The 15,838-nt window shown below is 41.3% G+C and overlaps 2 protein-coding genes across 2 annotated transcripts; one reads left to right on the forward strand and one right to left on the reverse strand.

Moving 5' to 3' along the window:
• Positions 1–512: 512 nt before the first annotated feature.
• On the forward strand, positions 513–12,282 carry LOC109955560 (mitochondrial calcium uniporter dominant negative subunit beta). Its single transcript, XM_020591840.1, has 8 exons — positions 513–928; positions 8,042–8,109; positions 8,278–8,445; positions 8,849–8,953; positions 9,106–9,266; positions 9,410–9,613; positions 10,226–10,342; positions 10,750–12,282. The coding sequence occupies exons 1-8, from the start codon at positions 819–821 to the stop codon at positions 10,825–10,827; spliced, it is 1,011 nt and encodes a 336-aa protein (XP_020447496.1). The 5' UTR covers positions 513–818; the 3' UTR covers positions 10,828–12,282.
• On the reverse strand, positions 11,108–15,398 carry LOC109955561 (caspase-6). The gene is made up of 8 exons (XM_020591841.1): positions 15,296–15,398; positions 15,029–15,070; positions 14,021–14,060; positions 13,782–13,931; positions 13,570–13,646; positions 13,216–13,391; positions 12,947–13,097; positions 11,108–12,749 (listed from the first exon to the last, which is right to left on the reverse strand). Exons 1-8 carry the CDS (start codon positions 15,324–15,326, stop codon positions 12,514–12,516), a joined length of 903 nt encoding a protein of 300 aa, XP_020447497.1. The 5' UTR covers positions 15,327–15,398; the 3' UTR covers positions 11,108–12,513.
• Positions 15,399–15,838: the final 440 nt, after the last annotated feature.

Below are 15,838 nucleotides of genomic sequence, written 5' to 3' on the forward strand. Positions count from 1 at the left end.
AGCTTAACTTCACACATGTCAATTTCAAGTTGTGGATTGGAAATGCAAATCTCAAGCAGTCTGCTAAGCCTCATTTGAGTGTTGCTTAAGATCCCATTTACATAATAATACTGAGCTCCAATAGCAGCCAAAGTCACTTGCTGTGTGTGAATGTAGTGTGGCATATACACTATGCAAGAGTATGCTGCCTTTGTGCATGGCTAATGGGTCTGCCAGGTTATACTTAACGTTATATGATTTGGTGATCCCCATGTTCATAAGCTTAGTGAAAATGAACAGGTAATAATAGTGTGAATATGTCACACTTATGTAAAATATACTGGCTTAGCATATGAACAACGTTTTGGCTACCTTTGTGTAGCCGGTTCAAGGTCAAGTCTCTAATATGCAAATGCCACACCGCGTGTTCCACCATCTGTGGTTTAAGCAGCCAACCCACACAAGAACATCCAGCCGTGGTTACGGGCGGCGCGTCCACGAGCACAAGTTGAAACTGATGTCAGGCACATGTCAGGGTTTGTTCACTGGGGTTGGGAGGCACATACAGTTCAGCTGCTCCAGGTTTCCTGTTGGATGGCTCATGCACAGACTCTACTGAGAAAGGGAGCCGAAAAGGAAGCGGAGCGTGCGCGCACGTTGTCAGGAGGAACTGGTTATGCTGCGCCTTCCTCTGTGCCATATCACTAGCTATCATCACAGCTGTCGTTATTCACACTAACAGCAGCCCGTTTTGAACTAGAACACCGGAATCCGAGGCTGCTGTGCCCGGCAATGCGCCATCAGCCCCGCTACGTCGCCAACACGGTTAAGCGCTGAGAATGGCTTCACTGAGGATGGTCGGAAAAGTTACGGGGAGACTTTTGGGAAGTGTTCAGCTTCTTCACTGCGGTTCCAAAAGTGCTCGCCCGGCTACATGTCTTCACCAGGTAAATGAAACTTTTACCTAGGAAGCTATTTGAATTCGTGCTGGGTTTATTTACACCGCCGCTATTCTGCTGACCCGATTTCCTGCTTTTTGAACACAAAGGTTACCGTAGTTTGGCAAACTGTGGTCGCTCGTGCATTCTTTGTTTTCTGTAACGGTGTCTTGACTTGTTCTAAAATAGATGTACATAAAAAGAAGGTAGTTGAACATGATTAGTATTTTACATTTCTTCAGATGGAGATACTTAACTTTTGGGAAATGCTGTCGTTCTTCTTGTCACCACCTACTTCTGTTTTTATATTTTTCATTACAGGAAAAACAAATAAATAATTCACATGCATTAGCCTCTCTGGCTCTACAGCGATTTAGGTAGGCCAAACATGTTTATAAGACTGATCAAGCCCATCAGCCTTGGGAAGTGTGTACATTATACCTCGTTGCTAAAGCAGTGTTTATTCATTTATTCCTCTGAGAAAGATGTCAGCCATCCCGAGAAAGAGACAATGATTAGACTGCTAAGTATACTCCTAGAGTTGTGTCTCTGCCTCCACATTCCCAAGAGACACCACTTACATTGCTATACCTTTACAATAATATCTTATTGTATCATGTGTCAGTATTGTGCATCACTGGGTGCTCATCTGTAGTTCATCTCTGCTCAGTCATGTGATCAAAAGCTGTGTGCAGTGCAAAAGATACTGCAAAAAAATTACTTATATTTTATAGCCCATCTTATCATCCATTGCAAGAAATTGCGGAGGTCAGCTAAGTCGTGAGCAGGCCGATCCCAGCCGGACCTGACAGTGCAGGGTGTAAAGGATTGCTGAGCGCCATGATAGTCTCATTACAGAGTGACAATTCATGTCAGTTTGTGGGATTGGAAAAAAAAAAAACCCCAGTATATCGGTTAGACAGGCGAGCTGACTCACTCCCACATGAGGGAATGACTAAGATGACATCTATTTTTATACTGAACCATATATGAAATCCAACTTAGTAGTTGTTCTGTAGGTTTTTAAGTATTATGGGGAGGATTCTTTCTTTTATTTAGCTGAGGACCGTATAGACATACAGGTAGACAGGACCACAGGGGAGAAAGATTGGAAATGACATGCAACAGTTGCACAGTTGCAGATTGTGTTTAGCTGTTCAGAATTGAGATGCATCTCTTTGGATAGATAGGAGTGTTGTCATATTTATGTCATTTGTTTCGTAAAAGCAGCCATTACCTAATAAGAGTCCACAGAGACAGCATCTGCTCTCATTTTTGTGCTGCCTATAGCAGAAAACGCCTATACAGGGAAGCGCTAGAGAGTTTGGCTTCTATGCCAGTAAGTGATGGTGCTGTCAGATGATTTTTTTTTTTCCAGACAACACTATAATACTAGACAGGTACGCATAATATGATGGATCTTGAAATCTTGCTAAGCAGTGCAGTGCTGGGAGATGTTTGACTGACCTGCTGTACTTTCAGTGCCAGTGCTGAGTTTATTCTGTAGCAACTGCTCATTCTTCATTGCTGAGCAGTAGCACACAAATCAACCATATGACATCTTGGGAAATAACATTTGTTTGCAGTTTTCTCTTGAGTCTGCTGAAGGGATCAATATGCATCCAGTATGGAGAGGTTCAATAGGATGAAGAAGGAGGAACTGCTACTGTAGCATAGCGCCATCAAAAGTGGAAAAAAACATGCAGAATGTCCAGAGCTGTGTTATTTTCACAATATGTCCTGTGTATATTAAATTCAGACATTGTAGTTTTAGAAGGCCACATTGTGATGAGTCAACATGACTTCATTCACGTTTCCAGCCTGCATTTCTGTTGTTTTGGTTAGCCATGCTGCTAACGTAGCCTACTCCACCTTAGCACCAATTTCTACCACCAGTGTGTCGGCACTGATGGATTAAAAACACTGTTTAACATCCAGTGGCCTAACTAACAAACACACATGGCGTGTCATTATGGTGCATTAACTGAAATGAAATAATAATTGTCCTATTTATGCCTGAATTAGAGACAAATATCTGCTGTTTCACAGAAACTTGTAAACCCCTATACATCGAGACAGCAGAGACAAGCATCAGTTTGATGTTTCTATATGACAGCTGACTCATCTGCTGTCTCACGCCTTTCATCATCTGTGCAGGCACTATAAACAGGAAGAGGTCTAATTTCAGCAAGCCTGACTACTTGTTTCTCAGTGCCAGGACTAACCACCCCAGGCTTAGAGCCTGGCCTTTATCAGGACATCACCCACAGAAATAGAAGAGGACTGAGAGACTCCTGGCAGAAGCATGTGGAAAACACGAGAGGGAGTATCTCAGACTTGTGTTTCACATACAGTATCAAGGACCTATGCCACTGTGGACCACCTGGTACTAACATGTGATCTGGTGCATCCAGTTTAGTTCCACCAAAGGACTGATGCATGTGATGCCCCTTTCTTCTCCCTGCTTTCCTGTCTGCTTCTCATCTATTAACTGTCCTTTAACCTTCTTGCTAACCACTGCTCCACTGTGCTGCCCAGAATCATTTCCAGTGCCTTTTTAACTTTAGCTTTTCTTACTGAGTTTTTTTTTAAGTTCAAGATCCAACAAACAAGCCATCCAGTGTTCTCTTTGTCCTGTGATGTTGAGCTGCAGGGTAAAACACTGTTATTTGGGAGTATCTTAGTATGAGTCAGTGCAGGCTCAGCAGTAATTAGCTATATCATAATTATAAAATGATAATAGTAATTAACTATATAATAAAAGTCGCATTAATACGGTACAAAGACCTTCCTCTGCAGCACCCAGTGAAGGCGCACTAACAAACAATTACCCTCTTCATATCGTAGATTAAGCACTTGGAAAGCTGTCAGGAACTTTAAGGCTCTGCTTTATGGACCTATGACAAACGACCATCTTCACATTCCTCTCATTCATTAAATAGCCTAAGTCTGGCTTTTGAATTATGAGACACAGTTTTCATGTTTGAATCTTTTTATCTCTGATTTTTTTTTTGACATTTTTAGTTTTTTACTGGTTTATAATTTGATTATCAGTGTGTACAAAATATTTGCATGAAATATGCTGTGCAAACTAAAACCATGTGTTTCTGCTACTGTAACTCGACACATTCGTCGTGCAGGTGTCTTCATCCCACTGTGTTTTTCTTTTTGTCCTCCAAACCTGACTGGTTCATTAGTTTGATGAGAGAAGACAAATGCTTCAATGCAAATCACCTTGACGGTAGAGTGCTGGTGCTTCTCAGTCAAGATGCCAACAGGGACTAATTTGATTTATTTTTTTTTACCTCTTGGCAGCTTTCATTTATCACACTCGCACGTTTTCCTTATCTTCTGCCTGCGAGATACTGTAAGTCATCCTGTTGTGATTACATGTGCATGTGGAAAAAAAAGTCACTTTCCCTTTGTTTAGTCATATCAAACCTGTAGCAAGAGTGGGAGGAGATATACACTGCATTTATTTATACAGAGTAGGTTGGTACCTTTATGAGCAGGCTATAGCTCAGCCCTGACAGGATTGTTTTTATTGCACTCTGTTTTGGTCAAGAGCACACTAATTTCATTGCACATGACTAAGTAATGACATTAAAGTCTATTCCATTCATAATGGAGAGGTGTGCTGTGAGACTGCAGGGAAAATGTTAAAGTCTATGCCATTCATAATGGAGTGGTGTGCTGTGAGACTGCAGGGAAAATGAGGCTGCCTGTCACCATGATAACCCTGATCATTGCTCAAGCAGGACACCCTGGTCTGCTTCACTTCAGTCGAAGGAGATGGCAGTTTGTTTCCATACTGCTCAGCTTTCACTCCCTGCCGGCTCTCTCTCCTCTTTCCCGGTTGGTGTGGCATAAATGAGAAATACATTGCTCCGGGGATAAATATACCTTCACTGGATTGTTTTGAGAAAGAACTGCTATTAAGTTATTTGGTGATGTGGAGCGGCTGTGGAGCAATTTCCCTGCAGCTCCAAATCGACTCCATAAATGTGCGAAGGACAATGGATAGACAGCGAGCACCTCGTACTCTGAATATTGATTATTTTTGTAATTGAGAAGTATGTTTTGCTTTGAAAGGTGCACAAATGTTCAATTGAAAGGCCAGTGGTAGCGTCAGTTCTCATGTATGGTAGCAAGGCCCACCTTTTCAGCAGGCTGTGTGCAGGTTGTGTGAGATGACGGTGTGATTTGCCTGTTACTCGTGTTTACTGTGACTTGTTATATAGAGTCATTCCACTTCTCCAGTGTTTTATATGTTTAATGGGTGTGTCTCTCTTAATGACAATAGCCTCAGTGAAACTGGAAAAGCCACTGACTTCATGTACAGTGGAAGTTTGCACTTTTGCTTGTGCCCTTAGCCCTCCCACAGGGACAGAGCTGACCTTTCTATCATTTGGATGCAGGTCCTGTAAATGTTCACTCTTTACCTTACCTTGTCTAAACAGCATGTTAAAACATGAAGTTCACAGCTAAAATGAGCGTCAACTGAGATGCATCATAAATTCACCTGAATGCAGGTAATTTACAGTTATAGTGTGTCAGTATTAGCTTTAGCTCAATGACTGCTGTGAGCACAAGTACAGCTTCACAGAGCCACCAGTGTGGCTGTAAAATTTATTGTTAATACCAAAGCATCTCTCAGATTGGCCCCACAAGGCACATAAAAAGCATTATTACACTAGCTCCTTGCTGTCTGTCACTGAGTTTAATAAGACCAGGAGGCTCATGCACTGCTGTTCAGTACTCGGTTTCTGGGGCCCGTTTAAAAAAAATTCAGTTCTCAGTTTCAGACTCTAAGACCAACTGTCACATAACCGTCCTCCCTAGAGATTATTTACTGTAAACATATAACATACCGCTGCCAAAAAGCTGCATGTGGTGGTGAGACAGGGAAAAGGGGTGGTATTTGTAATGCAGTTTGCTACAGACAGTAAAAACACAAGGCCAGGAGCCTGACTTTGGAAGCTAACTGTTATTCATCACCCTGGCCACATGGGATTTGTATATTTGAATGTTGCATATAAACTGCCTACAAGCAGTCAGCTGTTGAATTGACACCTGCCATGTTTTTACACACACACACACACCCAGTTCATTAAGGAAACAGTCTAGCCTCACCCCTGATGTGTAGCTCCAGATCTGCTGTTTTCACATTAGCGGGACACCAGTGTTCAGTGTGAGTACAAACACCGCTCAGCTCAGTCCCGTGTTAAACTACTCTTGACATGAAGCGTTTTCTAATGAGTGACATGGTGTTCACATTTTATTCCCATGCACCTACTGTGTGTGCTGGGAGCCCGAGGCTGTACTGCTCAGCTCAAATCAAAATGAGGCACTATGTCTGCTGGAGGATGAGGAGGAGGACGCGCTGCTTCACATACTGGTAATGTGTTCTTGCTGTTCGGTGATAACTGCAAGCAGCCACAGAATAACTCATAGCTGTATCTCTTATCATATACTAATAACTAGATTTTTCAGGGAGAGCGTAGTTGTGTACAGATGAGTGTGTTAGGGTGCATTAGGCTAGTTTTTCCTTGGGGGGGGGGGCTCATGAGATGAATTTAAAGAAGAATGATTGAAATTAAAGCAGTCAAGGCCCAGATAGCCTATCTTTGGTCCTACATATGAATCAAGCTCCAGACACACTGGTTTTTAAACTTTTTAGTTAGACCTCCCCGCCTCCTAAATGCTCACTGGCTTCCTTTCTGTGATAACCATAATGACAGAAGTAAAAAAGGCTTTTGTTTCCTGAGGATTACATACAAATTTGTTAATGAGGTAGTGCATCACACTGTGAATGAATATTATATATTCCAAAAAAAGAGCCAAAACTTGAGCTGCTCAGCTTGTGTGAAATCTCTAGCTGTTATTTTACTGTTGTCACAGAGCTTTGCCACCCACACCCCAGAACACCACAGCAAACAGTGGAGAGTAGGATTGTTTTTATGTGGACAAACATACACAGTATGTGGATCGTTGTCTTTGTGGTTCAGATTAATTCACCCACAAAAGCCTCTGGTCATATGGACAGTTACTTATTGCTTTATATAGCTGTTTGTTCTGTTGCCCCATCACCTAACCAATGGCCTCTGCTCCACCACTGTGCCAAGCCTCCAGTCCTGACTATTTTCTCAGTCCATGAAAATGGACAGCCACCTTGTTCCTCTTTAATGTGGTATTGATCGCACTCTGGAAGACAGAGAGGGTGCACACAGTGGTTGCCACATCCCTACTCTAGATGTCAGTTGGACAAAGATTATTCATCTGGGTCTGTTCTTGAGGTTCACAAGGTCCAAGTGTTTCTGCACCAAGAATCTAGTGGTCAGATGTTTCAGTAGAACACTTGAGATTGTAAAATTGTTTATCAGTAAACTATTTTAGTCTGTTGCCTAACCCATCTACTGTACAGTAAAATTCTGTCTGTGGCCTAAAAATTTTAGGCTGCTTTATACAGTAATCCAGTGGCTTTGCATTTCAAGTATGTGTTTGCATGTCGACTAAAAGGATTACACTCAAGGAATGTCAACAGCAGGACAAAAGTGCCTCTGCTGATGAACTGTTCCTTGGATGTGTTCTCTACCATCAGGGGTGTGGGAGAAACCTGTGGTCTTGCAGACTGATGGCACATTAACATTGAGAGACACACTGGCTTTTAATTAAGCATTGAATACAGCAGTCTGAATTTTAATGAAAAGTCCTGCATCAGCAAAATAAGAGCAGGTTTAATCAGCAGAATCTGTACTCTCAGCTGGTCAGGTTACACACCGTAAAGAACGGGTGGCAGTAGCATTTCAAAATGCAGCACTTGCAATAGAAGACATTCATATTAGCGTAAAAGCACTCAGATTGAGCCAAAGCACTGAAAATCCAATTGATTTGACTTGTTGGCAGGCTGTTTTGAGTGGGTCTTTGTTTCAGATCCTTCATTTCAGGAAGCTCTGGATCTGTTTGCTCTCCAGTGTCTGCTAACATGATAGTTTACCGAGGGAGGGAGGGATGGACTTCTGAGCTCACAGAGCAAACTGAATAGGCTGACAACACTCTTGCTTTTTTCTTTATTATTTTATACCCTCCTGCTTCTGTTTTCAGTCCTGTTTCCTAAAAAAAAATCAGCAGAAGTGGCTTCTGCTTGGAAATTGTCCAGCTCTGTTCTACAGCTCACTCCCACCCCCCAGTGGTAATATACTATTACTACATCTATTACTACATCCGCATAACAATAAACTACTCTATGTAACATGGCTGCCCCCTGTTTGTAACCATACATTCTTGGTGGTAAAAAAAAACAACAAAACAACAAACAACTAAACTCTCAGTAAGTAGACTCCCCCTCGTTGTTTTACAGATGTGTCTCTGAAGTACCAACATGGCCGTTTGGTTCTGGAGGTCCCGTTGCCATCCAGGAAAGAGAAGTGTGCGTTCTTCCTCAAACCCATGCTGATGAGTGTAGGAGACCTGATCGCTGATCTGCAGAAAGAGGACCCCGGAGCTACCGCATCTATTTACTCTAAGGGTATGTATGGGATGTGTAAGCCACACTTATACTGGGTCAATGACATTCTTCAGGTGTAGTCAGTCTGGTTTAACCTTTTTTTTTTGTAGCCTGGTTTGGCAGGTTGTGTTTAAGCACTGACACTTGCCCTGAGTAGTCTGGGAAACCTGCAGGTTATCAGTTCAAGTCAACAAACCCTTATCTCATTTTTCATGCAGTTCCAGCCCTAAAGGTTTTAAAAGTGTGTAACTAAGCACATTTCAAAGGGGTGATCCATGTAGCATATCATTAGATGTGTGCATTTTCTGTTTTTATTGTGTTTATTCGGGTAGTCTGTGAGACAGCCATTTCAGCTCAGCATTAGATAGCTACTGTCTATAACTAATAAAAGTACTGAGTTGAATATTTGGTCCTTTTCTGACAGATGGAGAGCTTGTTGCCAGCAGCACACTGATACACACTCTGCTGGACAAGGACTTCAAGCTTGTCATCAATAATGCAGTTTATGATGTCCAGTTGCCTCAAATGGGTATAAACTTTCTCCAAGCATAAATGATCCCCATGTTCTCTGCTTTGCATTTATGTAGAGACCTGCTGATGAAGTGCAGGTACCTCTCCAGGCATGATGCTTCTCATCTCACTTTCTCATCATCATCCACCTTGTTGTGCTTTTGGTTGCAGTGCGTGCATCCAGTGAACATACCATGGAGCTGCAGGATATACAGCATGTTGTACATCTGCTGCACACAGCCCTCCACCTGCCCAACCACCACCTGCTGAAAGAACAGCAGCTGCTGGAAAAGCTGGACAACCTCAAAGAAGAACTTTCACCTCTAGAGAAGGTAGTAGAAGGTGTTGGGTGTTAGACATTTTATCTGCTTCTGTGCCTGTTTATCTCATTATTAGTGCTTTGAAAGTGACCAATGGCATCGTCCTGTTAATTGTGTTGAGCAGTCTCCTACAAACTTGTATTATTGCTTGACAGGTGAAGGAACAGCTGTCCCATACAGCAGAGATCAGGTCATCCAGGGCTCTCTGGATTGGCCTGGCCCTGTTATCTGTGCAGGGTGGCGCTCTAGCCTGGCTCACCTGGTGGGTCTACTCATGGGACGTCATGGAGCCTGTCACGTACTTCATCACCTACAGCACCAGCATTGCAGCCTTTGCATATTATGTTCTTACCAAACAGGTAAGTCTCAGGAAAAAAAATAGATTCTCTTCTGGCTATAGCTCTCAATGAATTTAACATTTTGAGAAATGTGCATACTTACTTGCATATGAAGCTACAGCAAGCAGCCAGTTAGCTTCACCTAGACTTGAAACAGGGGAAAACAACTATTCTGCCTTTGTCCAGAAGTAAAAAAAACTGTCCCTGTGATGTTGCTAGGCCTCCAGTAGACATGTCGAGAAGTCACAAGGTCCGGCCAAGAAATACCCTGGCACTTAACCCCCTTTAAAGTGTTGAAAGGTCATTTTTACACTGAGGTTTTGTATATCTTAAACAAATGCAACATATATAAAGTTAATTTATGTGCTTTACATGTGGTGGTACACAGATTATATTAACTTTTAGACAGAGTCTGGCTGGCTGTTTCCTCCACTTTCCAGGCTTTATGCTAAGTTAATCAAACTGCTAGCTATCTGCTAGGTGTAGCTTCATATTTAACCTGTGATGAAAGTGATATGTTCTCAACTGTTACTACATATACCCAAACCCAAAGCTCAGCTCTACAAAATCATGCATATGTTTATATATACTATTGGTCCTTCTACACTAAGTCTACTTTATTCTTTCCATCAGGATTATGTGTATCCAGATGCTAAAGACAGACAGTTCCTGCATTACTTTTATAAGGGAGCCAGGAAGAAGGAATTCAATGTGAAAAAATACAATGAGCTGAAGGATGAACTGGCTCAGGTTGGTTGATTTGTTTGCTGTATTTAGTTCTACATTTGCCACAGATACTAGTTTAGAATCAGAAACAGAAGGAACCTGTAATATACACTCACCGGGCACATTGATTTGTATATACCAAATCACAAGTAATCTCAGAACACTTTACAAAGTAAAGTATAGCCCTCACTGTTATTATTGTTATTATTATTAGGAGTGCATACAATTGTGCAGGTGTACCTAATAAAGTGGCCAGTGAGTATACATCTAAATGTAATGGAAAAAAATTAAAGATAAATTCTAGCATTCAAATCTGAAAACATGGAAATAATTAATAATAAATGTAACAGTTTGATAATTAGGACCAACGGCCTTGTGGAAATCCCAGTAAATGACTCTTTAGTAACGTGTCCTGTGCGACTCTCTAACAGGTGGAGGAGGACCTGAGGCGGCTGAGATTTCCAACTCAGCTGAAGCTACCACTTGAACAGATCCAGCCAAAGTCATGAATAAAGCAAGGCCATGAAGGTTTTGTCACTCACACAAAGCAAAAAAAAAAAACTTTTTTGCTTTATTTTGATAGCGGCACCTTTTTACCAGGAATCATATCATGTTTTGTTTACAAACTTGAAAATGATGCTAATTATATCTGATAAATACCGAGGACCTAAAATAAAGTGTTCCCCTATTAATAGGAGTGTTTTCTGTCTGAACAAGGTCGTCTTATGGAACTCTCAGAGGTGTTGTGACTGTAGTTACTGCTGATGGACAGAACCCTGATTCATTATATAAGATGGAGATTTGTTTACAATTTCAGGGTACAAGTGTCATAAAGACATCACATGAATACTTTTTTTTTTTTTTTACACAAAATGAAGGTTTTTATTAAACAAAATCACTGTGTGAGTATAAAGTAAATGTCACACGAAACGTATTGTACAAAATCACAACAGTAAGGCCATTAAAATACAAGTCCAGAGGATGCTATTGTGCTTGCTTTTTCCTGAGTCATACATCATGTGCCAGAGCTTTGTGTTTTAGGTTTCACAGCACGACCCAATCCCTAAGGTATCAAGCCCTGAACCCTCAAGACTTAAGTGGCATCACCTGTAAGTGACTGAGTGCAAGAGTCTGCAAGGGCTGGAAACTGTATCAACAGGAATGTGACTTACACTATCACATCACCATGACAACGCCAAAATTAGTGTTTGTTTACTGTTAGTCCTCTTTATTTTTCTTATGTCTGTTTTCATTGGCATTTTACTTTTTACGCTTCCAGCCTTCCCCAGGCAGGCTAATCCCATGTTTCATGTCACAACGCTATGAAATGTGGGGATTTCCCTCAGGCAGAGTCTGCAGAATTGCTAACTTATGGAAAGTAAGCATAAAGCGCTCAGAATGGAGGCGAGAGATCCCTCATACACTTGACAATTTCATAGTGTGACAGCCCTGAGCCCTCGTTAACTCAGTGGGAATGTGGATCTGTGAGCGTGGACAGTGGGATTGGGTCCATCTGTTTAAAAGGCCACCGTTTCTCCCTGAGCTACTATCAGCTGCAAATATGCATTATTAAATGTAGTGCTGTAAAGTGCAACAAGACAAAGAACAGCACAAACACAAATTCCCTTTTAGAGGGACCACATTGAAGACAGCGTGTTTATGTAGTGTCTGGATGTAGTGTGTTAAGAGATTTTAGGTGATCATTAGTGCTTACAGAAACACTGAACAAAGTCATTGCTAGTACCTGGTTATTGTGGTGTTCTGTTACCTCAGAATTACCTGACATTTCCAGTTTCTCCAGAGACAGTCTGAGAAAGCTTTCCCTCAACAAGGACACTGTGAACAACCCTGCAGTCTTAAAGCAAGTAGTTGAAAAATGTGCACTGAGCTACTGGGCTTGAACACAGTAACAAGAACATCTTACTGCATCATGCAATCAGTACAAGAAGACCAGAAATTATTGTCAAGAAATCAAGTTACTGGAACAAAATACTCCCATTATAGTCTTTATAAAGTAACTAACTAACTTGGCTTAGCTAACCCAGCTGATTATTCAATGTAAATAATAGTGTTCAGAGAAAAATAGAGAAAAGAAAAAAAAAATCGCTAAATACTTTTAAAAGCTCCCTGCAGGAGACCCCATTTCCCAAGCAGTAATATAAAACCAGCTTTTTAATGATTAAGGTTTGAAATGGTTACTTTTTTGGTCGGAAGTAGAGATTCTTGGTCAGCATCGAAGCAAAGCATGGTACTTGCTTCTTCCCAATGGCATTCTGATCCCTAGCTTTCCCAACGCTCCTCATGGACACTTTTCTGTTGACCAGTGTAAGTAACCGTGTGAATTCAAGAGAATCCCCATACTTCTGAAACAGCTCACACAGGTCCTGGACATACCAGGAGCCATTGATGGTCTCCCGGTGGGAATAATAACCTTAACAAATGACATAGAGAACAGGACAGCTACTCAGTGAGCAACAAAAAGGACATTTAAAGACATATATCTGAGATAATTCCCTCTAGCTCCTGAATAGGATTACTGTTGTAACCTGAATCAAATAAAGGGTGAATCCACCCATCATGCTAGTTTACAAGCAGATTAAGATTTTTTATTCATCCCAGTTAGCTCACCTTCAGCCACAGAGTAGCACATAATGAAATCAGCTCCAGCAGGGAGGGTGTGTATGGCGCTGGCATCTACCACCACCTCATTTGTATCTGCCTCACTGTCCACAGCATCACAAGGCATCACTGGGTCGTCATGCTTGTCTCCGCGGCATGCCTGTCAGCCACAGTCACATTTTCGAAAACTATGATTTTCTGAGTAAAGCGTTAAAAACAGGTCACTGTTGTCATATTCTCATGAGTTTTAATGGCTTTTGGATTTTGTTCACATGTACCTGGAGTATAAAGATCTTCGGCTTTCCTACAAGGCTGCTGCACTTAGTTCCTTTGAACATGGAGGTGATGTCCTGAATGCTGATCTTGCCATCATTTGCGTAAATATGGTCATCCTCACCGTGGCTCAGGAAAACAACCAAAAAGCAGTCTGCATCCGAGTGATCGTCCTCTGCAGCTGGTGGGACAAAATGTCATTTGTTAAACTTGCAAGTAAAGGAGCCAAAATGGACTGTACTACAGCATATCACATGGAGGGCAAGGTAACCAGTTAAACCACAGTAATAATGTTATACTGCTGATTCCTGAATAGACATTAGTCATTTGGGGCTATAGACAATCATATATGTGCTTACCTTTGCTGAGTATATCCAGCACTTCCTCCTGTCTGCGGTCAACATAAGTCTTTACTTCAAAGTCTAGCTCCTTCAGTCTAAAAGAGAAGGAAGAAGTATGTAACACTATGTACTGCTAACATGTTTCCACAGAAAACACTTAAATCAGGCAAACAAGTTCAGACAAGTTCTGAGGAAACAGCGCTCCCCTTCAGCAGCTGACTGAGTCATACCTTTTCTCCAAGCTGTACTGATCAGCATTGGTTCCATATCTGTCATTCATCCCCAGTTTCCAGAAGAAGTGCTCGTGGTTAAAGATAATTGCAAGGCCTCGTCGTCTGTGGTTCATCCTGTACTCCTCCGTAGGATCCAGCGCTGAAGAACTGTTTTATAAAAAAACAAAGAAGTACTGACCAGCTTGACACTCAACCATTCCAGCTGATAACCACTGAAAAACGATGAAACAGATTACCCTCCAAAGAAGGAATCCACCTCTGTTTCGTTCCCCATGCCTGCAATAAACAAAACAAACGCACACATGAGTAGCCCAAGCAACAGTGTAGAATATAACTGCTGAACAATAACATTGTTAAGCAGTACAACTACAGGTTCCTGAATTGCTCCACTGCTGCTGGTATGGGGTCAAGCAGCCATTGTTCCATCAGCTTAGAGTCTTCATGCCCCTCAACAGATGGGTGGCAGGTGGAGAAAGATGCCAAAGGATTCTAAAAAAGTAACAGATTTATACTCCACCCCATAGATATATAGGTCACGCACGTTGTGTTATGGGAGCAGCAGAGGTGTTTGGCAGCTTAAAAGACATTTCGGAAGTGATAGTCCGTATTTTTACATGGCTTTGAATGGGATTTTATGTCTGTGGGGTGGTTTTGGTTTCTACACTCATCTGGCAGTTTATTGGGAGGCACCTAGAAAAAAAACCCAATGCAGTCTACATCCAACAGTCTGCAATACACCCCATGTTCATAAAGGCTAATGTTTAGTTCTTCTTATAAAGGTGTTGAATCAACTTTACATATCTTATTTTTGGAGGCTCTACCCTGAAATGGGTTTTTAATATTTGTAAAGTATGAAACATTAAACTGCATTTAACTACATGTAGGTGCACCTAATATACATATAGGAATGTAGTAAGTCAGTACAAATCAGATTAGCTTGCTGGGCTGTCTTATTTTTATTGCTCAGTTTTTACCAAGTGCCTTTATAACTCCATGTTTATCAGGGTTACGTAAAATTCATTCCTGTTGACATGAAATGCAGTCAAAATGAAAGTGGTTTACGTTATTAATCATTAACATGACTGTAATACTTCACCTTCACTGGCAATAAATCTCTTCCTAACTTTGCTTCAGTTTCACTACGTTGTGACTTTACCGTGTTGTTATTCTTGAGACAACAGCATCATAGGACACTATTTAAAAAGCATGTAGCGTTATATGCCAAGGTGGTGGAAGGAACTTACCTGCACTGTCGGTTTCTGTTTTGCTGTACTTAGCAGCACTTCCTGAAAAGGTGGAACAACGAGCAATTAACGCTAAGTCCTGAAAATGGTTTCATGACATAAAAATCCTACATTACACGTTGTACTAACTTGGTGACTGACTGAAAATAAAGAAAACTTACAGTAAAGGCGTCACAGAACTTATGTAACGTTACAACATTGTAAGGTTAAACAATTACAGGAGTTCAGAGTTTGTCTGCTTTCAATTAAAAAAAAAGTAGTTTCTACCTTCAGGTTTGTCCCCTTTTCTGTTAGACATGTTCTTAAAACGACCTCACTCCCACGGACTCCGCAGAAAAATGATTGTGTTTCGTTAATGCAACATGAGTTGTACCAGGTCTGAGCTCCGCCCCCGCAATCACATTGGCTGAAAGTGAAAATCAGACAAGACGATTGGCTCTAGTGATAAGTAGATGAGGCGTCATGAAGCGTTTCGACACATTTCCAAACTGTATTGATACTGTGTCACTGAATACTGACACCTGCTGGACCTTAAAAATCCCTACAGGCAACCTAGTTGACAGACTCAACTGACACTGATTTGATGACCTAGTGTTAGGTAATTTCTTAGTTAGATAGATATTGATTAGAGATCTGTTGTATTAGAAGATGTTAGTGTAGCCAGGATGTCTTCCTCAGGCTGTTAAATGCAAGGTTAGTTAAAGCAGAGAAAGGCTGCAGTCAGGGATAAATGTTATTATGACAGTAAAAGTAACCATAATATTTTTCTTAATGTGAATTGTTGTGTTACAGTGTTTTTAGATACACACC

Source organism: Monopterus albus, unplaced genomic scaffold (assembly GCF_001952655.1).
Source record: "Monopterus albus unplaced genomic scaffold, M_albus_1.0 scaffold15.1, whole genome shotgun sequence".
In the NCBI taxonomy this organism is placed as follows: Eukaryota; Metazoa; Chordata; class Actinopteri; order Synbranchiformes; family Synbranchidae; genus Monopterus; species Monopterus albus.

What these genes read in the sequence shown, in the direction of transcription:
- LOC109955560 (XM_020591840.1), top strand. Translation starts at nt 819, where the DNA reads ATGGCTTCACTGAGGATGGTCGGAAAAGTTACGGGGAGACTTTTGGGA. An exon ending in CTCACTCCCACCCCCCAGTG is followed by an intron (nt 8,110 to 8,277) that starts GTAATATACTAT and finishes GTTGTTTTACAG; the next exon opens with ATGTGTCTCTGAAGTACCAA. An exon ending in ATTATGTTCTTACCAAACAG is followed by an intron (nt 9,614 to 10,225) that starts GTAAGTCTCAGG and finishes TCTTTCCATCAG; the next exon opens with GATTATGTGTATCCAGATGC.
- LOC109955561 (XM_020591841.1), bottom strand. Translation starts at nt 15,326, where the DNA reads ATGTCTAACAGAAAAGGGGACAAACCTGAAG. An exon ending in GTGGATTCCTTCTTTGGAGG is followed by an intron (nt 13,932 to 14,020) that starts GTAATCTGTTTC and finishes TTTATAAAACAG; the next exon opens with TTCTTCAGCGCTGGATCCTA. An exon ending in GTGCTACTCTGTGGCTGAAG is followed by an intron (nt 12,750 to 12,946) that starts GTGAGCTAACTG and finishes TCATTTGTTAAG; the next exon opens with GTTATTATTCCCACCGGGAG.